The 27,848-nt window shown below is 44.6% G+C and overlaps 1 protein-coding gene across 1 annotated transcript in view; it reads left to right on the plus strand.

The window, feature by feature from the left end:
• Positions 1–674: 674 nt before the first annotated feature.
• The window catches only part of tacc2 (transforming, acidic coiled-coil containing protein 2), a 46,357-nt gene continuing 19,183 nt past the window's right edge, over positions 675–27,848 (plus strand). Inside the window, exons 1-5 of the mRNA XM_067236602.1 lie at positions 675–6,658; positions 7,751–7,897; positions 13,124–13,645; positions 24,976–25,100; positions 25,941–27,375. Coding sequence (XP_067092703.1) covers positions 675–6,658; positions 7,751–7,897; positions 13,124–13,645; positions 24,976–25,100; positions 25,941–27,375 — 8,213 coding nt within the window. The remainder of the gene's footprint in view (positions 6,659–7,750; positions 7,898–13,123; positions 13,646–24,975; positions 25,101–25,940; positions 27,376–27,848) is intronic.

Genomic DNA, 27,848 nt, shown 5'->3' on the forward strand with positions numbered 1-27,848 from the left:
TAAACCATAGGCTTCTAAACAAATGGATGGAGCATTGTTTGTATTGTTTGTGGACCATTTCAACTTCATAAAATTTCCTGTTCTACAGATAATCAAGCGATTATCAGAGTACAGAAAGGAGGCATGTGTTTGAGATTGTGTCTGGAGGGGGATTGAATCATTGAATTGTATCTCCCTCTTATTGACCAGGGCTCACCATTAGTCGATTTGTGCCATTATTGTCAGGGTGTGAGGTGGGGTAGGACCCAAATGCACGAGAGTCGACAGGCATGGCGGAACAAAAAGGGTTTATTACTCAAAAACGGGAAACAGCTAGGGTACTCACAGGGACATAGGTAGTAAGGACAAGACAAAGACTGGGCACAAAACAGAAACCTAAATACACAGATCCAAACGACACACAGGTGGACACAATGAAGCTAACGAGACAGGTGAAGACAATGACAGGGAAACACTAGGGCAGGGCAAAAAACTGAAACCGGGGGGGCACGGCTGTAGCTGTGACAATTATGGCTGACAAAATTGTTATCATCACAAGAGCATAGCTCCACTGCCACGAGTGTGTACCTTTACGCATCCAAAAGTGTGTATGAGTTGATCTGCACATGAGTTTGATGAATTTTGCATGCTACTAGAAATCCTTTGTATTGTGGAGTGAACAATTCTTCCTGGCTATGTCAGACTCTCATCCTGTCTGTCACTCTTATTCCCTTTCGACAACTGTCATACCCACCCTCAACTCCAGGCCTCACCCACAGATCCCTACTACATTCGGGGAAGGTGCTCCACCCCTGCCCTTCTCCACTCTCCTAGACAAGGAGCTCCAAGAGGCATTTCAGGAATGTGAGGAACAGATGGCCTCACTGGGCAGACTTCCCCTAGCCCACCTTTCCTCTGAACCTCTTGTCCCCATGACCAATCATGCCAGTCCGGCTGAACACGCCACAGCCACACCTCTGGCCTTGCCCCGACATAAGGACCAGGAAAACAGAGCTAGGTGTAAAAGGCTGTTTAACAAGGATGATGAGTCATCCCTGCTTCCTCCAATGGTGCTTCAGCCAGGCCTTTATAATGGTAGCCATGGCAATAATAAAACAAACGGAAAGAGTGAGAAGGCAAACAGTGGGAGGGACATCTCTTTTTTTAGTTTCAGGGACTATATTCTGGGTATTGAAGTTGGAGACACGAGAGCAGAAGGAGAGGGTAAAGAGATTGAAGAAATCCATGAGGAGGAAAGACTACACAGATATGAGCCTCTGACTGATATAGAAATAAGTGAACAGAAGGACACACCCACACAGAGACAGCCTGAGAAGCCAACTACAGATATACATCATGAAACACAGAAGTACACATATTCAGCTGAACAGAAGGAGCTAAAGACTGAAAAAAAGGAACAGACTGGTCAAGAAATGGACCCAAATACAATATTGTCAAATACATTGACAGAGGAAAATAATATAAAAGACGTACAAAGTGATTCACAGTCAAAGGCAGAGGTTGATGTCAGTCACACTAAATCAGAAAAGCTAACTGAGAAAGACAGAGTGTCTAAGTCAGAGGCAGTAAAGATTCAATCACAGAAACAAAATAACACGCAGGTAGAGAGTAAGACAGAGAGGCAAGGCAGGGATGAAGACTCCAATTCACAGGAACAGCTGATCCTCTGGGGACATCCCAGTAACAGCCCACAAGTCAATGACCCTATTCTAGCCCCAGCAACAGACTCTTCTTCAGTGAAAGGGGAGGGTCGTCTTACTAGCCTCTTGGGCTATCCTGTCCCCAGCCCAGACCTTCACTTGGGATCCGTCCCCCAACAGTCAGATGACCCTTGGAGTTTGACCCAAGGGCCTGAATCCCCACACCAGAGCAGTCATGTAAAAAATACACTGGTATCTGTCCAAAGCACAGTAATCAATGTGCTCAATCCAAATGTTGCTTTGGGCAGTGATAAGGGATCAAGTGCAGGAACACAGCAAATCACACCCACTACATGCAATTATGTAAACACATATCACAACCCAGTCTGGGCAGGAGAAGAGGAGAAGAGTGCCCTTGAAAAAGCTTCAGCAGTTGCTGCTGCCTCCGCGTTGCTACTGACAACACCCACAATGCCAGAAATCATAGAATGCGAGGGAGAGGGGAAAGACGAGCAAATCGACTCATTGGGGAGAGCTGCTCCAGGAATGGCAGCAGAGAACAACTCAGCATTAGAAGATACAGGTTTGGGGGGATTAAGCGATTGTGTCAGTTGCTCTGCAGGAGAGGGGAAGGAGACCCCCCCCCCGGCCAACCTCCCCCAGGCCAAACCTGCATTAATCAGCACAGAGATAATACGCTTACCTGTGTTCTCAGTTTCAGCCCAGGAGATACAAGCTGCGACTGAGCAGAGCTACAGAATAGACATGCCTCACAACTCACTGGGCAGAAAACAGAACGAGAGACTTGGGGAGCTCACCGCTATCTCCCCAACTACTGATGCTCTCTCTCCAGCCGGAGACATAGACAAGGAGAGGGAATCACCCGAGGTAGCAGAAAATGTCATCGCTTCTCCCCCTCAACTACCCAGTAGATCTGATTGCCAGGAAAACAAAGCTACTGGATTGGAGAGAGGGGGACAGGGAGGAGGAGGCAGAGGAGGAGTAAGAGGAGGAAAGAAGGAGGGAGGGCAAAGAGGTGGGGGGGTAGCTGGAGAGCAGACTTCATTCAACCAGCTGGCAGGCTCAGTGAGAGGAGCGTCATCCCCAGCAGAGACATGTCTGCCCCCGGATGCTGCCGAGTCACAAGTGAATTTGCAGTGCTGGAGTAAGCTCATCTCTAGCGCCAGTACCTCTATTCAGGTGGTCTGTCTGCCTCAGTCCATCCTGGACACAGACAGGGTCCCACCTCCTTCTGGACATGACTCCATCAGTACCTGTACAGAGGGAGACACAACAGAGCTGGATACTTTAAAACAGAGCCTGAGTTCAGAGAAAAAAATAGGAAATGGACCTGGACAAGCCTCCATCAGGACTACAGAGATGAAGCAGGGCCCCACTGGAATGTGTCTGCCTTCTGTTCCTTCACAAACTCTGGGATCTACAGTCCAGAACATAACTGCTGTGGGAAACTCCAGTGCCCAGGTGTATCAGTTCCAGCCCACTGGCAACACAGAGGACAGGCTTGCGGAAACTGAGGCTAGTCTGCTCAGTTTGGCTAACCCTAGCAGCAGCAGTGTGGAGCTCACCATGGCTACAGTTGGAATATTTAAGCTGGCCTCCCGGGACAGCAGACGAGTACATTGGACAGAGTCCATCAAATATGACGATTCTTCTTCCAAGGGCTTTATTATTCCTTCACCAGTGCCAGCTGGGATGAACAGTGCGTCCCTACCTCCATTAACTGTACATGAGAGCCTCCGGCATCCTGTGACTGAAGCTAGTTTTACAGTCCAAGAGACACTTAGTTTCAAGAAGCTTGATAACCCTCCACAGACTGCCTTGGCTGGGGTGCAAGCAGCAGTAGCTAGTCTCCCAGACCCCCAGCAGGCCAAAACAGAAGCTGCAGAAGATGAGGATCATGAGAAACTACATGGAGGTCAGTCTGCCATTGATCACAACACCATGCAAAGAATGGTCAATCCAGAGAATGTAACACCAGTAAATGTCACAGAAAATGCTTTAGATGAAACAATTGAAAAAGCCCAGTTGAAAAGTCATAGAGGTGGCGTCAGTTCTACGAGCAGTAACATAATGCTCAAAGCTCAAGGTGAAGGAGCTGACATTCCAGAGAAGGGAGACCTAGATGTTGAAAAGGACTCAGAAGGTGTCTGTAAAAGCATTCAGATGGCTGGAGGAAGAAAAGTGGATGAAGGAGGAGAAATGGATGGTATACATAAAGTGGATAGAGAACAGGAAGAGACTAAAGTCTGTGTGTCAGATGGGTCAGATCCTTTACAGATTCCCGGTGGAGATCTTAAAGAATCAGAGGACCCTGACAGACTTCAGGAGACACCTTCAACCAATAACTTGTCTGTTGATCCAAAATCAAAAATGGTTCATTTTCAAGAGATTCCCTCTTCTGCAGCATCTCCAAACCAGCTCATTACTACCGAGTCTGACAGAGTGTCTCAGCATGCATTGCAGAAGGGGCCCATCTCTGACAAGCAACAGTCAAGTCCTGAAAAACTATTGACCATGACCTCCTTGCAAATCTCCCTGCAGGCAAAGCTGGATCAGCCCTCTAACCAATTAAATCAATCCATTATTCATGACAGGCCTATCACAGAGACAATGGAGGGCAAGGAGGAATCTCTTGTTCCTGCTGATGGTCCTGTTGTATCTCAGGCTGCTGTTCAAGAGATTCCAACCCTTGACAATGAATCTACTCTGTGCCTGAGGCTTCCGGGACCCATGTTGAGTCATTGGGAATTCTTCAATGACCGTGACGTCTCACTTCCTGGACAGAATAGTCATCATGACAGCCATGACACCATCCCACGCTCTGAAGAAGTCAGAGCTGAAGGGAGTGGGCAAATGACACAAGCATCAACAACATCAACAAAAGAATCAATATCAACACAGGCTCTGGAGGATAGTGATGTGAGAACCAGACAGGATGTGAATGATAGGACAGTGAGGGATGAAAAGGTCCTAGGAGAAGAGATGAAGGAAAACAGAGAAAAAACACTGGAACCCTTATCTAAATTGTCTCTTGGTTCTGTTATACATATGAATATCCCCTCAGAGTACAACATCACAGCTCCACAGAGTGGGAGAGAACTCCATGATATCTTGTACCAGTCCCATGATACAGCACTGCTAATGTCTGATTCTGACATTCAGCCATCTAACATTGGACCAGAGGCCACAAATGTCCAACCTTGTAGGAGTGAGGTGTCCATTAAAGATGAGGTCATCAATGTAAGCCCGCCTCTGACGTCGGAGCTGGCCCTTGGCCGGGCTCTTGGTGAAAACACAGAGGATGAACAAGGAGAACTGCAGGAAGAAAAACGTAAAGAAGACATTAAAAACATCACACTCTATGAGATGGGAAAAAAGGGTAGTGAGGAAGGCCACAGGACAATAAAAATAAATCAAGCCTGTACTCAACTGCATAATGGAGCTGAGAAGGAGGCTGGGGAGGAAACAGAGCTACACTCAAAGAAGAAAAAGAAACAAAAGCGGAAACAAAGACAGAAGGATGTACAAAGAGTGGCCATACAGAAGGATGACACAAGCAGAGGGACAAATGTAGAAGATGAGTGTTTGTCCGCATCTGCTCCTGACCTCAGTGGGGTAGGGTTCTGTGAGGACAGAGGGAGGGTTGAAAAGGCGATTAAGGTTGTGCCTCCCCTTGTGTCAGACCACAGCCTGGCTCTGTACCCATCGGTCCAAGCAACAGCTGAGCCTGACTCTGACATCAACCCCAAACCAGACCGAAGTTTAGCTTACAGCCAATCAGGTTCCACACAGGTTGCTCAGCAACAGCAACAGAAACATGGACAGGAACAGCATCAGCTGGGATTCAGAGACTCCTCAGATGACAACAAAAACCTGTTAGCAGCGGTAACTCAAGTGGCTGAGAGGCCTGATGGGAGTTTGAGTCAGTCAGGAGACATGGATGACAGAGATGACGACAGCTGTATCATGGATGGAGAGAGAGGTCCAGGAGGAGAGAAGGGGCATAAAAAGTTGGAGGTGGAGTTACCAATTACATCATGTGATCAAAGTATTAGCATGTCTTCATATACCCACTGTGATGGAAACAGCTGTGCAGATATGAAGAGAGTCACCTCAGTTAGAGAGACAGAGACAAAGACAGACTGTCCTGAAAGTGATAAAATACAGAGGTCTGATGAGAATCATAGCATAGGGCCAAGATTGGTCGAACTGGATTTAATGTGTAAAAAACCTCAGACACAAAAGACCCTGATAGCATTGGAGGTTAGAAAGGTGGAGGAGTGGACCGAAGCTCTCAGAACAGGGGTAGCATCAGCTTGTCAAGGTCAAAATGGAGAAAGCGAGACCCCAGCCAATAACACAAAAGCTCCTATTGTACCTTTATCACACACACAGGAAAGCACAGCACTGAAATGTCCTGTTCTAGTCAGCTTGGATGACCAGATGTCTAGCATCGAGGCCTCACCCAGGCCAGACCAGATCCAGGAATTTCCTGTAAAAATAACCAGCAACGCCATTACTCCAATGAATCTGTCTCTGGTAAACACAGAGCCTATGGCAGAGGAAACCTGTTCTGATGTGGTTTTGGGATCCAGTCGTGGAATCCAGCAGAGAGGTCAGGATGTAGTGTGTGACACTCCTGTGCTTCAAAGCAACAAGAAAGAAACAGACACACAAAGCCTCACAGCAACAGGAACCCTTAAAAAAAGCCCTTATTCAGAGGCAGACAACAGAAAAAAGGAAAAAAAGGATATTGAGACCAAAGAGGACAAAGAGCAAAAGGAGGAACAAGGGCTAGCTCAGAATGCGGAAGTCGGAGAGCCAACAGGGCAAATCTCTGTAAATGCAGGACCTATCCCAATACTTTGCCCTGCTCCTGCCCCAGCACAGGCTGAGAAAGACACTGACTGGCTAGTAAAAGCCCTCCGTGATGCAGTTGCCCACTCTCAGACTGAACATCAGAACAGAGAAAAGACTGATAAGATCATGCCAACCAGGTACCCTGCACCATCACATAATGTGTGTTAATGGTCCTTATTAGGACTTAATCATTTGTTTTCTATCATGTCGCAGTAATACAATTATTTATTTAATATTATTTATCGTTTTCACAAAACAAATTACAACTTGATAACATATTAGGCCTGGAAGCAAACTGTGAAATCATGTAAAAGGCCTGATAATGACCTGTGACAGGCCAATGGTTACGGAAAAGGTCAGAATTGAGCATGACAGAGCAGAAGACAAGGGGTGTGAACCTGTGAAACTCACTCCTCAGGTATGTAACAGGCCACCCGCGTCAACGAATAGCTAGCTTTTCTTTGGCGTAGCTGGTAGTGGTCGCGCTTGGCAAGTCAGAGGTCGTGCGTTCGAGCCCAGAGAGTGGCGAACGACACCTTGTTGTGACGGAGCGTGGCTACGTCTGTTACATACCGTCACACATGCCATTTTAAAAGGCCATACATCGTGAGGGGCATTAACATTATCTACACACATGTGCAAACTACACAGACACACAAACGTGTGCACACAAACACACATACTCAGTGTCTCACAGTGAATGTCTCATGTTGTCACAGAGAATTTTTCTGTACTAACCATAGTTTCCATGCTTATTAAAAGGTTGGTAATATAACTATTTTTTATCACATTTAGGTCACTGTATTCTCAGAATTCAAAGGTTTATACTTTTGGCAGATTCTGTGTATTAATACAATTAAATTTATTCATATTCAGAACAGATTTGTTGTAATGGAAGCTATTGCAAAGAGCATTGTGACAATGAATATGAATGAGCTCATAAGCATAGAGCCTGACTTTGTAGTGACTGGTCTTTGGGTCAGATGACACTGGTTGAATCAGAAGAAAGGTCAATGGGAGAACTACAGACTATTATATCCACAGGATGACATCACTGTGACATCAACTCTGACCAAGAATGAGCCTTGTTGTTTTTCAGAAATCAAATCTGTTCACAATAGAAACAACAAAAACAGCAATACTTCACACTCACACGCATGCATTCTTTCATTCGGTTGATGTGTGTCATCTGTAACGGAATAACAAGGATTTATTTCCACCTTCCACAGAGCACTCCAGTTTCTGGAGTCTCCCCAGGCGTACCGGACCCCCACAGAGGAAATTACTACTCCTCTTGGCCAGCAGGACAACATAGCAGAGAGCCCAGCAGAGAGTACATCAAAAGTTCCTACAGTAGACAAGTCGGGGGAAAGTGGGTGAGTTCAGTTAATTTGTTATAGTCAAGATATAAAGGAGAAGAAGATCCTGTAAGGCAAGGGAAGTTTTTTTGTATAGCACATTTTCAACAAGGCAATACAAAGTGCTTTACATAAAACATAAAAGGAATCAAGACAAAATTTAAAAGCAACATAAAAAAATACATGTAAATTCTATTAAAAAGAGTCAAATAAAAATGTAGATATAATAGAATGAGATGAAACAGGAGAGTTAAAGTTACAATGCAGTATAAGATACTAAACAAAAGCCTCAAAAGGTGATTCATTAAAAGCCAGTATCAAACAACACTCAGCATAGACCCCAATATACATGGAATTTCATTTAGAATTCCAGTGATGGGGGGGCACCCTGGTAGTTCAACGGGTAAGTGTGTGTACCATGTAGGCTTAGGCCTTACCACAGTGGCCTGTGTTTTTATCCGGTGTTGGCCTTTTGCTGCATGTCTTCCCCTCTCTCTCTCTCTCTCTCTCTCTCTCTCTCTCTCTCTCTCTCTCTCTCTCTCTCTCTCTCTCTCTCCCTGCCTTTCTTGTCACATTTCACTACAAAACGATCCGATAAAGCCTTAGAAATTATGCATTAAACATTTGGAGAATCCCAGTGATGGTGAAGATTTACTGTACCTAAGTCCAAGGCAGATACAACACTTAGATTACATCTGAAAATACACCAAGAAGGTTAGGATTAAACAGTTTCAAGATTAATTGATGGTACATCGCACTTTTCAGTTGTTTGAAGTTCAAAGTTGCAGAAAGAACAGATTAAATCTGTGTAGATGTATTGGCTGATATCATAGCAATGAAGCTTCTGGTAAACCTCCTGAGGTACATTATACACACACTTCAAACATGTGGAGCACTGTGACCTTTAACCTTTTAAGGAGTGAGTTCTAAATATTACCGACGCTTCCACCAGAGTGAGTTATTTTTCCAAAACGGAAGCTAGCTAGCTTTAGTTAGCTTCCGTTACCTAGCAACCTAGCATAATACTCGTAGCAATGCTACTACCTGCTAGTGTTACTTGTTAGCCTCCTAATTGTAAATTTTGAAGCCATACTATAGCGTTTGTCATATAGTTTTTGTCTATCGGAAAATAGTCGGTTGGAATGTTCAGAATCACACGTGTGACGGTACTCTGTGGGGCCCGCTTTCGAACTATCACATATGTGACGCTACTCTTTAACGGGTTAAGTGTGAGAATCTATTTGGTACATGTATAAACATACAGAATGAAAAATAAACACTGGGATCAAGTTAACTTTCTTGCTTTTCAGGTTTTTATGCAATCTTACTTTTCTATAGCTTTTACTTTTCTTGACCTTTTCTCTCACTTTCTCTCTATTTATTGCTCTCTTTCTCTGTCTGATGTCTGGTTGTGTGCGTCTGGAGCCATCCCACATGCCACTGCATCACTTGCTGCCTGTCAGTCACAACACTTGTCCTATTACTGCTGTGGTAACAACAGGGCGAGATACAGTAACACACAAAAATACTTCCCTTACAGATAGATTCCCTTTAAGTGCCAAGTGTTTGTGTATACGAAAGGTAGTGTGTGTCAACAAAGAGTTACTGCATGAATGTGTCTATACCCATGCGTGTGTATATATCTAAATGTGTATATATGCGTATGTATATGTGCATATGTATATATGTGTCTATATATTGTGTGTGTGTGTGTGTGTGTGTGTCTGTATGTCTCCGCCCCTGGGAGGCTGTCCTGGCTGTCAGCCTCATTTTGGCTCATTTGGGCCATGAGCTGTGCAGTGGGAGGAATTTGGGCTGGCACTCAGGCACACTGAAGTCACCCACAAAGGCCAGACTGACTGGAACAAAAGCCAGAGTTCAGAGAAACACTTGAGCATGTGCTGGTGCCTGTATGTGTATGGTGGAGTGAGAGAGAGAGAAAAAGCGATAGAGACAGGGAAGGAGAGACCAAGAGAGAAAGAGAAAAGGAGCGGTTGGGACCAAATCATCTGTGGTATTTGAAGAGCAGCACAGTGAATAACTTAACTTAATGTCCACCTCTCTGGCTCTCTGACTGACTGAGTCCTTGGCAGTGAGTGGAACATATCTGCTATTGCTCCTGTAGCTTGTTGTTCTTCCACAAGTCCTGAGGATTCTGCCATGAGGCCGAAGCAGATGGTTTAGAAGGTAACTACTGCTAATTATATTCTGCCGACACTGACCTCACCAGATGGGTGGAGAGATGAAGGGAGGGAAAGAGAAGGAGGGAGGAAGGGAATTAGAGGGAGAGAAAGAGCAGAATGGAACACGATTTTGGAAACACAAGTCAAGGCATGTTATTTTCCGACGCTGGTCTAGAGAGCTCCTCACTCACTATGTGCCTTATCAGACACTTGACTATTTCAAAACTGTTTCTGTTTTTTCTGCTTCTTAGGAAGAATTTGTGACACTCAGGCAAATGTAAGATTTTGCTGGTGTTTAGGAATGATTGCATTAGTGTGTGTGTTTCTCTTTCTCTGTGTGTAATTTCCTCCATCTTTTGACGAGCAGTCTTTGACGCTAATGTAAGCATGCTCTTACTGTAACACTTCAGTCAGCAGGTTGGTCAGAGTGCATCTGTGTGTGTGTGAACAGCAGTGTGCAGGGCACAGGAGTCATAATATATAGCTGTTAAAATGCCACTATCCCCACTTTCTTCAGCTGGCTTTATTTAGAGATGTCTGTTAGTCTTAACACTCTGTCTGGCCCTCTCTCTTCTGCTTCCAGCTGCTTCCAAGATTGACGATTTGTGTGTATGTGTGTGTGTCAGCTGCGCTCAAGATGTTTTATTTACAAATCTGCACGCCAGCCTACAGTGAAAGTCAACACCACCTTCTGAGCCTGACAGTGCTGTTTTCATAGTGTTTGTCTAAGCCTCTTCTAGCGAGTAGCCTAGATGTGAGAGCAGACTAGAACACAATTTGAGAGCTCCAGCTGAGAAACAGAATCAGACCAAATTACATAATCTTCACTGAAAAGCTAGAAAGAACCATGGACTGTGAATACAACTGACTGTTATAAATAGAACCTTATTTTTGGCAGTGTCTGTGTGACATCCCACAACTTTTCTCTGGGTTAGGTCTCCTTGCATTTATAAGCAGCAATCAGTGTTATCACCACTGGCTGGGCTCCTGGACACGTGATGTGACTTCTTTTTCAAAGAATGTCAAGTTGACCGGTGAACAGTCGTAGACTTAACACTTTTGGGTACAAGAGGAGTATAGATCTCCAAGGAAAGGCTATGGAATCATGTGTATCCAGCAAAAAAACGTTAAAAGTTAAATTATTTGTTTAAGACACCAGTAAAAGGAGGCAGAATACATAAATCTACTCTGTTGAGCTAACAGACACTGCTGGCAGGCAGGTAGGCAGGCACGCAGGCAAAGAGACAGACAGACAGCAGGTAGGAATGCAGGCAAACAGACAGACAGAAATCTACTCTTGAGCTAACAGAGACTGCTGGCAGACAGACAGCAGACAGCCAGGCAGGTCTTTGCTCTGTACAAGACACTGTGCCACCTTGTGTGCTATGTGGTAGCCTACTGTATGTCTTCCAGTGTGTCTGGTGTGTAGTTGCCGTAAGGCCATTGTGCAGCTCTGTGGTGGAGAGTGGTTTATTTTTAGAGCCTTACAGGCAGGCCCCAGTGATGAACAGCTGCAATGGGGTCCTCCAAATTGCTAGTCAGTTTAGAGCCTTATGGCCTCTGATAAGAATGGCCTCTTTATAACAGAGCCCCTACAGGATAGTTATTTCAAACAGACTCTTCCCAGGAGGATCAAGCCCAACCCACTCAGCTAGGAGCACAACTTGCATGGGATTTTAAGAGGGGGTGAGGGGGTAGCTATCCCCTCACGCCCCTAGCCTTAGGGAGCACAGTCATGGCCAAAAGTATTGGCAGTGTCATACATTTCGCGTTTGCAAAGTTTTCTGCTTCCGATTTGTGTTTACATTGTTACTCAATAATTGTGCAGAGTGATCAGATGTATTTTAAATAAAAGCGTAATTGGCCTCCCAAAAATGACATTTATCACAAAAAACACATTTCACAGTTTTTGGGCCCTGGCATAAAATGGCTGCTAACATAATTTCATAATTTCACCTGTCTGGGCCCCCAGTGGTGGAATCAACTCCCCACCTCCATCAGAGATACTGACTGTCTCTCCACCTTCAAGAAAAGGCTCAAGACACACTTGTTCCGGGAGTACAACGGTACTTAGGAATGGTTCGCTTGACCCGATGTTAGTTTCCTCAAGGATCACAATGACTCTTGCTTAGAGACTTGTTGCTCTTGTGGTTAGTGGTAACTGTTTTAAATTTTGGTTCTCGCTGTGATATATTGTTTTTATTACTGTTGCTTGCTTTTTTCCACAGGTACACTTGCACTTATAGCGGTTCATGTTGTTTAATTGTAACTTGTTTAACTACATGCTCTTATGGTTCTTCCCTTTGGCACTTACTTTGGTTGTTCACAATGTGTGCTTCATGTTTTGGCTACTCGCGATGTTTTTTTGGCTATCTTGTTGTTATGATCAGTGACCTCTGCACTTTGTAAAGCTCTCTCTTGGAAGTCGCTTTGGATAAAAGCGTCTGCTAAATGAATAAATGTAAATGTAAATGCACTAAGTCATATCACCAGCACATGGAAAAGTGTGAACTAGTTCTAGTTACGTGAAATCACTCTATCATTCTGATAGTATTTAAGAGCAGATTGATTGCTGTAAAATAGGCGACTTAGCATATATTGCATTTTTTTTGCCAATGAAAGCCTTTAAAACCTATGAAATGTGTATTATCGTTTTCCAATATTCCATAGAAACCTGTAAAAAAAGAATCCACAAATACTGAACCTGCAAACTTTGCAAAACACAAAATTTGTCACTGCCAATGCTTTTGGCCAGTTAGGCATCTCAGTGAGGCTAGTTGGTCAAAGCTCTAAGGAGGTGCATGAGGTTCAGCTGAGCTGCAGGTCTTGTTTCCTCAGGGATGATGTGGGTGGAGTGTACAGGTACACTGTCTGCTGTCATCCTGAGAAATACCAGAACTAAAACTGGAGGTAATGGGTTACTAAGGATCTAAAGTACTCAAATGAATTAGTTTAGGCTCCCCCCTCCCTTTTGTGTATTTCCTATGTTCCTCTCTCCCCTCCTCTCCTGTCTTTCCATCTTGACTCCTCTCCTCTCTTCTAATTTCTTCCTCTTCCACAGGTGCTTCTTGACAGAACAAGTGGCTGACCCTGCTCCTTCTCCTAATTCTACTCCTCCTTCTCCGGCTACCTCTGCCTCCACTCCTGGTGGACACAGCTTTCCACCTGCCCTCCCTCCCTACCTCCTTCAAGACACCACAGAGTTCCCCACTCCTCCCCCCACGCCCCCAGAGAGGCCTGCTCCTGTATCCTCTCAGACCTCTTCAGTCCCAGGCCCTGCCTCAGCCCCAGACCCTTCTCCAGCTCCTGTCTCAGCCCCAGCCCCACCATCTTCCTCAGGTCCAGACCCTGCCTCAGCCCCGGACTCTTCTCCAGCTCCTGTCTCAGCCCCAGCCCCAGCATCTTCCTCAGGTCCAGACCCTGCCTTAGCCCCGGACCCTTGCTCAGCCCCAACCCCAGGCCTTGCATCAGTCTTGCATCCTGCTTCAGCCCCGGATCCTTCCTCCCCAACTCCTCCTCCAGTTCCAGCCTCTGGCAATCAGGAGAAGGAACCCTTTTTCACTTCCTGTCCTCCCATAAACAGGTATGGTCCCCTCTGTCAATCCTCCAGATATTTCATGTTTTTTTATTATGGCCTTGAGTCCTTTTGTAGATTTAATTCCAACTAACTACTTACCTTCTTCCCTGCTTGTGTGGTTCCACTAAAAAGATGTACAGACTATATTGTTTTAATTAACACTGATGGTCAGACCGATTATCTTATAAGTCTGCCTTGCTGTTGTTGTAAGACTACAGATCTGATTGGTCCACTTAGCTTAGCCTACTTGACGAAAAGCAGGAATGCCCTCATCTGCCGGAAGCTGGGCTTAACCATGATTGGAGATGGTCGTCTAATATGTGCCATCTGTTGTGCCATCAACCCCATGTTGGTAGTAAGGCTTTATCTGGTAGACCATGCATGGACAGCTCGCTGAACTAGAGGTCCGGTCTAACATCCCATTTTATGTACTTTGGTCAACCTAATTACAAACATGCTATAACATACTGTATTGATGAGATACTGTACAGAATAATCTTTTTGCTTATCATTGATGAGAAATACTTTGCCATAAAGGGATTTGCTGTGTTAAGCCAGTGCTTGCGCATAAGCCTGTCTAATGGCTTTGTTGTATGGAGTTATAACAATGCCTTCAACATTATCATAGACAACATCCATCACAGTCTCACAGATGCAATTTGAGATATTCTAGCTTGTAAGTGTGATATGGCTATTATTAAGAGTCTGTAGAAGTCATAACTACATTTATTCCTATAGAAAACATATATTTCAGGTGTGGTACAGAAGCCCTATTGTCTTCTGGACAAGGGCTTCTGGATTTAGGGCCTCTGATTCCATTGTTGAGATTCCACATGTATTTTCTCATCCCACATGTGTTTTCCATTATATAATTTTTCTATCTGGTATATATATATGTATATATATTAATCTATTACTACATATAAAACGTGACTAACTGTGGACTTAGTTTCATACAAGGGTAGTGACTCAGCCTCTTTTTTATTTTTTGTCAGTTCAGTTGTAATACAATTTTAAAACAGAAGAGGGAGTCAATGTTTCTAATACTCCAGCAAGTCTGTGTCTGCACCATACTGTCTGAACACTCAGGTTAGAACACTACAGTCAGGTGGTGCATACACAAACAGGCTATATCCTTTATTCATATTGGCAAGTAGTTTTTAACCAATAAACAGCATTATCGTGTTACAAAATAAATATATAGAATATAACTTGCTCAATTTAATGGGATATGACACACAGGAATAATTTACTATGCATGAGCTTTACCCGGCATACAAAAGATGAGTGAAAGAAAGAGTAAAGTGGAGCAGCTATAACTATTATTTATGATGCACTTTAAATACCAGCAGAGGCAGACCAGAGAGAGCAACAGAAAAGTCGACAGTCTACATGTTGTTGTACTGTACAGTTTGCACAGTCAGCCTGAGGATTGAAGTACAGGTTTTGGGATAAGTGCTGGAAAGATAGATAAACATACAAAAACACAGCCTGTAAAAGGACTGTAAAAATGTATGAAGAGTTCATGTTATTCAGGCATAAAAGTATAAATACAGTCTTATTAAATTTCAGAATCAGATTTCGTTCAATGCAATAAAATATAGCTAGCCAGAATGCTAAACATTTTAAGGGGTGGTTAACTTTAAATCTAAACAACAGCTGCGTATCATATTTCACATGTGACATGGTAATTACAGTGTGAGTTCATATGAATGCCAGAGGGCTTTGCTGTCATGATATGACAGATTTTGAATGGAAGTGCTGACCAAATGATAACTACTACCATTCTTAATGAGATGGATCACAACCCCACACAGCTGATGTTCATATAAATATACAAAGCTCTTCTCAGCCTATCCACCCTGGTTGAATGTACTGGGCATTTGAACCTCCACCAATTTATGAACTTGGAATATGGCGACCTACATTGAACATAGCGAGCTTATAAATCTTTCAGAAAAAGCCTGACATATTCCTGACTTGCTTGAAATTTTAATTTCTCCATTTCCTCAGTCTGAGGCTGAGGGCTAACATATACTCGCCTTCACTGTTGAACTAGATCGTTTCATCCAAAGAGTTTTCATCTGTGCTCTACACACATTTTCTTTGTTGACCCTTGAAACTAATGATAATGGAGCGACATGTTAGTGACCTGAGAATCAATGTTTCTCCTGTGAACTGAGAGGTCTGAGAGGGTGAGGAGTAGAGTATGCAGCACTGGTCTCCTATGGCCAGAGTTATTGACCTATGAGTCCTATCAGCACTGGATGTCCGCGGTGCTTTCTGTTGATGGCCCATATGTTTTTCTTTTGGGGGGGGGGGGGGGGGGCGACAACGACTATGTAGAGACAGAAATGACATGCCATCGTGTAAATAAGATAAATAACATAAGGCCATTTAGTTTGTTTAATAAAAGAGCAAGCTATAGACCTGTTTTATAGGAAAGGTAACCTTAAATGACTTATTTTGTGATTGTGCGCTATATATATATTTTTTTTAAATGTATATGAAACACTGCAGTGTGTGTGTGTTTATATGTACACAGTGTGTGCGTGTCTTTGTGTGTGTGTTTGTGCATGTGTGTTTGAAACATTTTATGCCTACTATGTTTTTCAGAACTGGGAATCTAGTAATCTCTGTAGTAACACTGACTTGACTACACCAGTCTACAATCACTTCAGCCAGTAAGGGCCAAATCTGCCATTGTGTAGACAGACTGAGCCCCATGTTCTTCAATCCCATGACTGTACAATATATTAGTGATCTCGTATTTCAGATGGCATGATAGGCTCAGTACCAGCAACCTTCAATGGACATTGGTTTAACCTGTTTAAGATCCTATTTCTACCCTAGGGTCATTAGCAACCTAATTTCTGCATATCTGTTTTATTTTCTATATTCTTCACTCTCTCTCAATCTCTTACTCTCTTTATCTCAATTCAGCAAGCACAAACACAAGCATCTGCGCACATACAGTATATATATCATAATTCCAATGAATGTGATCACTAGACCTTCCTGGTAGGTAGTCAGCAGAATGACTGTTCTCATATGGCGATGGACTGGGAAGGCATCTGCATCAACGCATTCACAACCCTTTTGGAAACTTTGTAAATATGATGTGCCACTAGACACACAGTGCATAGCACACCCCTTTTCTCTCAAATGCAGAGAGCAGGTTTGTCAAATCGTTTTTTTTGTCATTGCTTTTTGTGTCTGTTAAAGCTCTTTCGAGTGTGCTATAAGAATGTTGGAGGGTTGGGTAAAAGGGGGGTGGGGTGGGGAACAAATGCACATGCTCACACACACTTTCTCAGGGTCTATTGTTTACCTCTTGCATCACTCTGGTTGGCCATGCTGGCTGCTGGAAGCTTCTATTGTGTGAAATGAGACTGGGTCTGACACGCTCCCTGTGCAACTCACCAGGCTAGGAGAGAGAGAGAGATCCTGACAGGAGAAGGAAACTAAAAGAAAGGGACAATGAGATGACAGGGGAGAGTCTCTATGGAAGGTTGGAAGAAAGAATGCGAAAGAGATGAAGAGAGTGACAGAGAGAGAGCTTTTGTTAATCTGTTGGGTTTGCTGTCTGCTATTGTTTGGCTTTCCTGCACTGATGGTAAAAAGCTGCTGGTCTTTTTACGGGCTAATGGTCTCTGGGGAGAGTGGTGGATTGAGGGGGAGGAGGCAGAGAGTCGCAACACAGCTCAGCTCCACCATCTACCAAACAGAGGGGAAGAAGAAGACACCTCAATGACGGAACGAGAGGGAGCGGATAACAATTTCCTTTATACCCTTTTTTTTTATAGTATTTTCTCCATTCATAATCAATTTGAAGAGAATGGTATCTCTTGTTATTTTGCTGCATCATTCTACCTTGACTGCTGCTGTTCTCTCATAGACCTCTATCATTGCTCTGTGATGGAAATGCACAGAGGGATAGATAAACGAAGAGCGTAGCAGTGAGACAGAGAAGGAGAGGATCAGAATCATGGAGAATCAGAGGGTAACTGAGGAAGACTGATATTGTGCCGACTGAGTGAGGACATTCAGATCGCTACTGGCATCAGAAGGAAGAGCTCCACATTTGCACTGCTGCGGCGCAACACACACCACGGAGCATAACCATTGTGTTTCACACAAACGCACATACCAGGCAACGGCAGCCTTACGACGGGAAGAGAGGAGTTCCAGAGTCCAACAGAGAGATTAGAAGGAGGAGGGTGGATGTGGAGGGGGCTGAGGAGCAGGAACAGACCAGGGGGGAGGGAGAGGAGGAGGTAGAGGACCATAGCCGAGGATGGGAGCCACTGAGTCCATGGAGAACGGAGCCCCCCATCCCTCTCAGGAGCATACAGAGACCATGTAAGTTCAACAGCAGGTTGACTGACTGCCGTTCTAGCTGTGTGACTGGCTACCTGAATTTTTAACTGGCTTCCTGCCTGGACAGGATTGTGCTGTGCTGAACTGGAGCTCTGGGTAGATGAGAGCCGCCATCGCTGCTGCCTTTGTTGTTGTGTTGGCTGTGAGGAGCTCCCTATACAGGCCACCTAGCCATGCTGCAAAATGCTCATGAGCTTTTTCAAATCCCTTTGTGCACCATAGATAACTGAGAATGTGTGTAAGCATGTGCCTTGATTGGTCCCAGCAGGGATGAAATGAAATATAGAGAGACATGTAATGTGTCTTTGCTCATTGAAAGGATCAATGAGTAGCATTTCTAATGGAACATACAACACATTGCACAGTTTGTGTGTGTCAGACTAGTCAGATCAATGCGACAGGAAAATACTACCCAGCAGTGTTCAAGGCAAACAGGCAGGGGGTAGCAGCCCCGGGCTCCAGAAATGGGCTGCTGTGATCAGATCCCAGTGTTTTCTTTCATGGGGCAAGGGAGGAGGGCACCTCTGCAGTGATGGGATCATGAGAGGGAGCTGGTGACAAGGCTGAAATATAATGTTGAGGAGGGAGACACTGGGAGGCCAGGTGGGACGGTGAGATGAAGGGAGAGAGAATGTTCTACTTCCTGTGTTTTATTAATATCCCAAATACTTAGGGAAAGGAAGAGTGTGACAGTGTGCCAGGGCAAGTGACTAAGAGAGGTCTGTGTGCTTGTATACGTGTGTGTGTGTACCTGCGTGTTCACCACCAGAGAGCTGTGTGGTTATCCGTAAGTAATGTGGCCTTTAGGATGTTCAAGGTTTTGGTTACATAACTGTTTTCAGTGCACTGACGCAAGTTAGGCTCACCTGGAAGCTGTCTGTAGCGCTTTACGTTTAAGCACAGAACTCAGAACTGTCAAGAGAGTTGATAAAGTTTTCCATAGTGAAGTAAGGGACTTGCACTGGTTTTTAGTTTGGAAAAATAATGATAGGGTCCAGAAGTCTGTTTTTCTCTCTCTGGTTTATGGCCTGATCTCTCTGCTTACAGTAGATGCTGGTGTTGATGTGAACTTCCAGTTTGGTGATGTCTCAAATTCAGAGCCTTTCTTTTTCATCTAGGCTGAAGGACCAGTCTGAGATTAGACTGGTCCTTGTTAGATTTAAAATTATCTAGTCTGAGGGTCTTTCCACAGATAATGCCATCTCACCTATCTCTCTTCTTATTGTTCTCAGGGATTAGTGAAAAATAAGAGGTGATTGGAAAAGGGTGAGCACTGTTCAGGAAAATAAGACCACATGTATAAGCAGATCGAAGTCTCTCTTGTCTTTTGGGCTTGATGGAGATTCAAGTAGTCTTCAAGTAGTAAACATGGTTTTTGTATCATGGCATATGGACTTATGTACACATAGGCTATCATAATTAAAACGTATGTTGGTATGAATCATCATTTATCATTGTATAATGTATTACATGTATTATTTATTTAGTAGATTTTCTGTAAACGTACTTGTACTGATAGTGGTTAAAAAAATTAAATATGGCATCACGCCAGAAAGTCTGTGGTAAATCATTGTTTTCCTGTTGGGTCGGTTTTACAGGAACGTCTGGTTCAGCAACAACACAGGCTAAGCTTGACAGTTAGCCTTTCCCGGACCAGGTTAGTTTCTCAGCATATCTTGCCAGGGAATAGGTCTCCAGTGACCATGATACAATGATGATCATGACCATGATACAATGACAGAATATTTCTGTGTATGTGAGTGTTGTGAAAGGAGAAAGAAAAAAGACAAGGTGCAGTGTTGTAAGGTGTGTGTATTCTTTATATGTTCCTGCCTGTCCATGTCCGGGAGTCAGGTGGCTGAGCGGTGAGGGAATCGGGCTGGTAATCCGAAGGTTGCCAGTTTGATTCCAGGTCATGCCAACTGACGTTGTGTCCTTGGGCAAAGCACTTCACCCTATTTGCCTCGGGGGAATGTCCCTGTACTTGCTGTAAGTCGCTCTGGATAAGGGCGTCTGCTAAATGACTAAATGACTAAATGTAAATGTCTATAGTGAAATAACATCACAATAGCGCCCTCTGTTGTTTTCATCATTCACTACCCTTTATTTTCTCTTGCACATCCACTTTATAACCCACACACAGAGAAAGAGCAATACACACACACAAGTTGAATTATGAATGCGGGAAAGAGAGCAAAATGGGAGGTGGGAGAAAGCAACTGTGTAGCAGTCACAGTTAAATTTAGTGAGACAACTATTTTGACAGGCAAAGAAGGGTTGACAGAATGTTATAATGTGTGTTAGAGGGGGTAGCATTACTAATCGGATGCCTTGCTATTCACACAGATTTGAGACAACCACTAACCGCCTCTCCTTCTCTTCCTCTTTGCCCTTCCATCTACCTTCTTTGTCTCTCATCATCTTTCTGTCAGAGATGACATCACTTATTTTCATCAACCAATCTTTCCATCCAATCCAGCATCATTTGGATGATCATGACCAAAACACTTATTCCTGTATTCTAACCCATTATTGTGCTTGACAGACCAACTTGACCTAACAGAAGAGGCATATAATGTATTCTATGTTGTCTATTCTCCATTCACCCGCCCATCTTGTGGGTAAACAGGTGGTGGGTTCATGCACAGGTGTAAACTGATCTGCCTTCTCCTGAGGGTGGAGGGCTGTTAGGGAGGGGCAAAGCCTGTTGGCAGGAGGAGAGACACATGAGTCTGTCTGCCTATCCGCCTACTTATGTGTCTGTCTGTCTGTCTGTCTGCGGACCCACCTACCACCTCTACCTCCTTCTGTGGTGTCTCTTTGTCTCTAGGCAGACATCTATGTTTATGTTTAACCAGAGAGGGAGCAACCAAACTCCTTTCCCTTTTGTCAGTCCATCGTCTTTTTTTGATTTCCCACCTCCACTGAACCTTTGATTCAAAACCGTTTATATGTCATTCCATGCATCGAGGCTGCTGCTTTACAATAAATGTTTCATTCTCTTAGGGGTAGCATATCCTCTCTCTCTCTCTATCTCTCTCTGAGAAATGCTAACTCACTGCCTCGGTTGGCATCTGCAAAGATATCGGAGCTGTTACTACATTTATAAAAGATAAGTATTAGATAGGCTGGTATGAATGAGTCCCTGGCTGTGGGAGCCAGGCAATTATTGAAAGAATGTCTCAATTACACAACGGTCACTGTGGAAAAAATTGCTGTGTTTTAAAAGTACTTGAGGGAAGTAGTGCCTGCAAAATTCTTAGCTGGGCAGATTTGTGTGTCCCAGTATGTATATGTGTGTGCGATGTGTGTGTTGGCCCAGATTGTGCTTACTGACAGTCTGGGTTTTGACCACAGTGGAACATATGGCATGTGCAGCCTCCAGTCACCATGGCAACTGTGTGTTTCTGTTGTGAAATGTTCTCTGCAAGGCAATACAAGCAAAGTGGGTGGGGTTAAACAGGAGCTAGCTGGTTTCAACTAGAAAGCCATTGTGACTAATAACTTATGGATTTAGTTCTTCATTACATATTACGGATTGTAGATTGTAGTAACTTCAAAGCTGATGTCTCAAATAACTTCTTTGGATGGATGAGGCCTCTACTCTAAACGTTCTGTGCACCTGACAATAAAAAAACTTTTGGAAAACGAGGATGGATGTTTCTGTGTGTCGGGATGTGTCCCCCCCCAGCCTATTGGTACTGTCTAGATTATGGCCATGCCACTGCTGTCCCCTGAGGGTGTATTGACTGAGGTACAGAGACAGGGGATTACCAGATATTGCCAGATGTTATTGGAGTAAGGGTTTCATACCAACCTGCTTTACCAACAACTCCTCCCCAAGATAAGAAAAGTCCTTCTGTGTTGCTTGTGACTGAGGTTACAGTTAGGTCCATAAATATTTGGACATTGACACAATTTATCATTTTGGCTCTGTATACCACCACAATGGATTTGAAATGAAACAATCAAGATGTGCTTTAAGTGCAGACTTTCAGCTTTAATTTCAGGGTATTTACATCCAAATCAGGTGAACGGTGTAGGAATTACAACACATTTTATATGTGGCCCCCCCTTTTTAAGGGACCAAAAATAATTGGACAAACTAACAATCATAAATCTAATTGTCACTTTTAATACTTGGTTGCAAATCCTTTGCAGTCAATGACAGCCTGAAGTCTGGAACCCATAGACATCACCAGATGCTGGGTTTCGTCCCTGGTGATGCTCTGCCAGGCCTCTACTGCTACTGTCTTCAATTCCTGCTTGTTCTTGGGGCATTTTCCCTTCAGTTTTGTCTTTAGCAAGTGAAATGCATGCTCAATTGGATTTAGGTCAGGTGATTGACTTGGCCATTGCAGAACATTCCACTTCTTTGCCTTAAAAACTCTTTGGTTGCTTTCGCAGTATGCTTCGGGTCATTGTCCATCTGCACTGTGAAGCGCCGTCCTATGAGTTCTGAAGCATTTGGCTGAATCTGAGCAGATAATATTGCCCGAAACACTTCAGAATTCATCCTACTGCTTTTGTCAGCAGTCACATCATCGATAAATACAAGGGAACCAGTTCCATTGGCAGCCATACATGCCCACGCCATAACACTACCTCCACCATGCTTCACTGATGAGGTGGTATGCTTTGGATCATTAGCAGTTCCTTCCATTCTCCATACTCTTCTCTTCCCATAATTCTGGTACAAGTTGATCTTGGTCTCATCTGTCCATAGGATGATGTTGTGTTGATTTTTCAGCCTAACGATGGCTTGCTTCACTGATGGTGACAGCTCTTTGGACTTCATATTGAGAGTTGACAGCAACAGATTCCAAACACAAATATCATACTTGAAATGAACTCTAGACCTTTTATCTGCTCCTTGTCAATGAAATAACGAACTCCCTTTATGAGGGAATAACATACACCTGGCCATGGAACAGCTGAGCAGCCAATTGTCCAATTACTTTTGGTCCCTTAAAAAGGGGGGGGGGCACATATCAAATGTATTGTAATTCCTACACCGTTCACCTGATTTGGATGTAAATACCCTGAAATTAAAGCTGAAAGTCTGCACTTAAAGCACATCTTGATTGTTTCATTTCAAATCCATTGTGGTGGTATACAGAGCCAAAATGATGACAATTGTGTCAATGTCCAAATATTTATGGACCTAACTGTATATTGTTGTAATGGTAACATTAGACCTCTTGCCTCTGGGTGTTGTTGGCAGTAAATACGAAATTAATGTCTCTGTTGAAGCAGAGCAGCACCAAGTCTATAACCTCCGTGTATTGTCATCCTTAGGAACATCCAAAAAGAAAGCCTGAAAGAGTGGTTTTGGTGGATGGGGTCTGTGTAGTTGGCAGGTGGGTTCTCTGCCCCTGCACAATATCTCTGCATGTCAATTCTGTAATTGGAATTCAGAAGAGAATTAAAGAGACAGATATGGAAGAGAGAAAATGAAGATGCTTTGTCATTGTGTCAGCAATTAATGTTTGTGTGTGTTTGAGTTTATATGTGTATTTGTCTGATACAATATGTCTGATACAAAATGTGTATCCTTCCCCTGTTCTCATGAAAGAGAGAGAGAAAACAGGAGAGAGAATATGTAAGGTGGAGGTTCAGAGAGAGACAGACAGTGAGTGAGAGTGAGAGAAAGGGAGATTGCCAGAATTTCTGCAGGTGGGGCGTTTCTGCAGTCAGTCGCATTTGGAAAAAGGCAGCATCCTTTGCGACAAGATAGGAGCGGAAAGGGGTGCTGGCAAGGTCCAGTGCAAATAGCTACTGACAGAAGTCGGGAATAATAGAGGAGAGGAGAAGAAAAGATTAGGAGCATTTGAGGATTCCGTGGGTGTCTACCAGTGTGCCAGCCAGTGTGTGTGGTGAGCGGAGCAGTCAACAGCCATGGCGGTGAACGTGTGGCAGGCTCTGTCTCCCCTGCAGTGGGCTCGCTGGAGCTGGGACTCACTGCTTGGAGGGACTGGGGGAGGGGAAAGCCCAGACCTTGCTCTGGGGCTCCTCCAGCGCCTGTCCTGGGGGTCTCGACACAACAGCATGCTTGAGGCAGCCAGGGGGCCTAGAAGACAGAGGTGAGCTGGAGGGGTAAATGGAGGAGTGATATGGAAAGATGTGAAGGAGGGGTGAAATTGAGGACTGAGATGTACTGTAGGAGCAGGTAATGTATTTGCGGTCATGTGTTGGTTTGTGTGTGTGTGTGTGTGTGTGTGTTTGTGTGTGTGTCTGTATGTATGTGTGTGGATGATGACATAATGTTTTTTGTTACATCAATTAATTCAGTGTACAATGACAGTGTTGTTTCACAGAATTGTATCCTTTTTATTGAATTTGTCTCTGTCAGGTGGACTGCTCAACCTAGTTCGTCAGTAGTTCCCAATGTTGGTGTGTGTGATGGCAGTAGGGGTGCGTGTGAGGGAAGGGGCAGTGTGTGTGTGTGTGTGTGTATAAGTGAAAAAGAAGGGATGTGTAAGTAGGAGAGTGTGTGTATGTATGGTATTCTATATCTCATGCAAGGCACACACACACAGGCAAATGCCTGACAAAGGCCTTTGTTTTGCTCAATGTGGGAGTGTATCTGTAAGGAAGAGTCATGGCAGACATGGGAAGGTTATCTGTTCTATTGATGTAACCTGCCATTAAACACCGATGTACAGTATTTCTATTCTTCCTTCACCCCAGCTGTCTCTGATTGACTCTCTTTCATTCTCTCTCTCATTCTCTCTCTCTCATTCACTCTCTCTGGCTCAATCTCTGTTTGTACATTTACATTTATTCATTTAGCAGATGCTTTTATCCAAAGCGACTTCCAAGAGAGAGCTTTACAAAGTGCATAGGTCACTGATAATAACAACAAGACCCCCAAAAACATTGCGGGTAGCCAAAACATGAAGCACATATTGTGAACAACCAAAATGTATCAATGTTGTGCTCTCTCCCCCTCATAGGAGCTCAGACTCAGACGGAGCATTTGAGACCCCTGAGTCGACCACCCCAGTGAAGGCTGTGTCGCCCATCCTGCCTCCCTCAGAGACTGAGCACCGCTCCCTGCAGCTCACTTCAGAGGACACAGGTGAGACAGGAAACTGGAAACACTTTTAAGGCTGAAACTGTGTGCAGAGACCATAGTGGATGGAGCTGAGCTTTGAGAAAGCACATGATAAAGCACATGATAAAGGCTAGTTACACTTAACATGGGGATAATAACATAGTATAGATAGTCCACATATTTAGTATAGATAGTCCACATATTTAAATTTTAGGTATATGTTTATTGTATGCACCTTCCTGCCAAAGCAAATTCCTTGTCTGTGCAAACTTTCATGGCGAATAAATCCCATTCTGATTCTGATTCTGAACATCAAGAGGGAGAGAGATTCCTAGACCACAGGTCAAACATCTTATGAGGGAGGGACCTTCAAGGATACATGCTCCATAGTGCCTCCAGTTGTAGTGCATTGTGCATTTCCTGCATCATTTTAACATTTGGATGGCTACACAGATATACATTAACAAGTACAGCCTTAAGAGACCAGACAGATGCAAGTACAGAAGATTTTTGTATACTGAAATATGTCTCTAGACAGACTGTAGTGGTTGCCGTTAGTATTGTACAGTGCTGCACAAATACATTAGCAGGCTTAGCTATGCTTAATATCACCATCCATCCATCCTCCTTGTATTCTTCATGACTTGTCTAATGCCTGATTGGCCAACTGGGGTCCTGCTATTAAATGAATCACTTCACACATGTCACTGTAATTAGTGCCTAAAACCAGATGGATTCTTTATCTCGCTTAGGAAGTTCTCACACTGGTGTGCAATGCCTACACTCACTCACACTCGTACACACACACACACACACACTCACAAAGTATACTGTATATATATGTATTCCCTTGTGTTTTCTCAGGTTGCATCTCAGGCACTGGATCAGTAACAGACAGTGATCCAGCGTCAGACCTTCCTCCAGGCCGTCCTCCTAGTCGCTCGCTCTCCATAGTCTTTGATGAGGACAAGCCTATTGCTGCCAGTGGCACCTACAACTTTGAAGTGTCTACTGCTGGGTCCCCCAGCCGTGCCCCTCTAACCCGTTCTCTCAGCCTTCAGGCAGGGGAATTTGACGACTCCGGCTCAACAGACAGGTCTGTCACTGGAGGCTTCCTTCCCACTGCAAAGCCCTTCAGTGTAGGCACTGAGAGCGCTCCAGGGACACTACTCAGAGCCAAGAAAGTCTGTCCTGGATCCTTGAAGAAGAAGCCTCTACTTAGGCAGAGCTCCAACCCTGAGAGCCCCCAGCCCACTTCTTCTTCCAGCACACCGGAGGTGAAGAAGAGGGCCAAGCCCAGGGCTGCCAGCCCTCTGCAGAGCCAGGAAGGGTCAGACGGACATAGCCCTGGGAGCACCCTATGCAGGGCTAGCAACAAGCCTCGTTTGGAGACCCCACCCCTTCTCCCTGAGGAGACCAATCACACAAGCCCAGAGGAGGTCCAACCTAACCTCTCCTTACCCCTGTGCCAGGAGAAAGCCCCTCTCCCTGTGCCAGAGCCACCAGTGACTGAAGAGGAGTCCCCCCTCCCCCCAAGTGGTTCCTACAAATGGGACCCAGAAAACTTTGAGGAGATCAACCCTTTCAACAGCGGTGGGAGCAAGATAGCCAACTCCCCCGTGCTGGGAAGGAAAGGACCAGTGCCTGCCTCTAACCTTTCACCCCCAAAGAGCCCCCCTGTCCCTGCAGAGGAACCAGCCAACTCAGACCTCCCTGTCACCCCCCTCACAGGCTCAGTCCTCAACCCTGAGGAGGTACCCATCCTACCCAAGCGTCAGCCGGTGAGGCTGGAATTTGACTACTCCGAGGAGAACGGTGAGGCACCCCGCCAGGCCTCACCACCGCCCAAGAAGCTGGGCAAGAAGCCAGGCGCAAAGATGCCCTTGAGGAAGCCCAGACTGGGGCTAAAGAAAGCCCCCCCACCACAGATGGAGCCTCTGGGAAACGCCACCTCATACCCCAACATTGATGATGACATTCCCATCCCCAAAGCCACCTACAACTTTGACCCTAACAAGTCGGAAGACCCAAACTTCAACCCCTTCTCCTCTAAAAGCGGCATTCCCAACTCGCCCAAGTTGTCCCGGCCATCCTACAGCTTCCAAGCAGATTTGTTTGATGACACCATAGACTCTTTCAAGTCCTCAAATAAGATGACCAGCTCCCCACCTAAAGCTGGGTCTGCCTCCTTTGAAGTTACCAATGACAAGGATGTTGAAAATGACAATGACAACGTTGGAGAGCTGCAGGACCACAACCAGAACAAACCAGCCAAAAAGAAGAAAACGCCCATCAAGTCGTAAGTTCACCAGGCTGTTGTTAGCCAATCAGCATTCACTGCCATCATACAGTATGCATTCATACACAGTGTTTAGGTGTATGTCAATGTATAGATGCCATTATTAGGGTGTGACTGCGTGTGTTTGTGCTGCGCCCGTGTGCGGTGTCTGTACCCTCTCTTGTGCCAGTACCCTCTGTCTGTCTCTCTGTCACCTTTGTGTCTGTGTATTCTCGTATGTCACAGGAAGTCCAAGGGTGTGTCTTCTCTATGTTGTCTGTTGTAAGTACAGGGGCATGAACACAGCCTCCCAACATGCCCACTACAGTAGATCCACAAATCCCTTCTCTGAACCTTAATGTATTTTCTTCATCACATTACTGTCATCAAACATTGTTGTTGTAAAAAGCTTCAACCCTCCCTTCATTTATTGCCTAAAAATACAGCCTCACTCCTGAAATGTCTCCTCATTTCATCTCTGACATAATTTACCA

Source organism: Osmerus mordax, chromosome 5 (assembly GCF_038355195.1).
Source record: "Osmerus mordax isolate fOsmMor3 chromosome 5, fOsmMor3.pri, whole genome shotgun sequence".
In the NCBI taxonomy this organism is placed as follows: Eukaryota; Metazoa; Chordata; class Actinopteri; order Osmeriformes; family Osmeridae; genus Osmerus; species Osmerus mordax.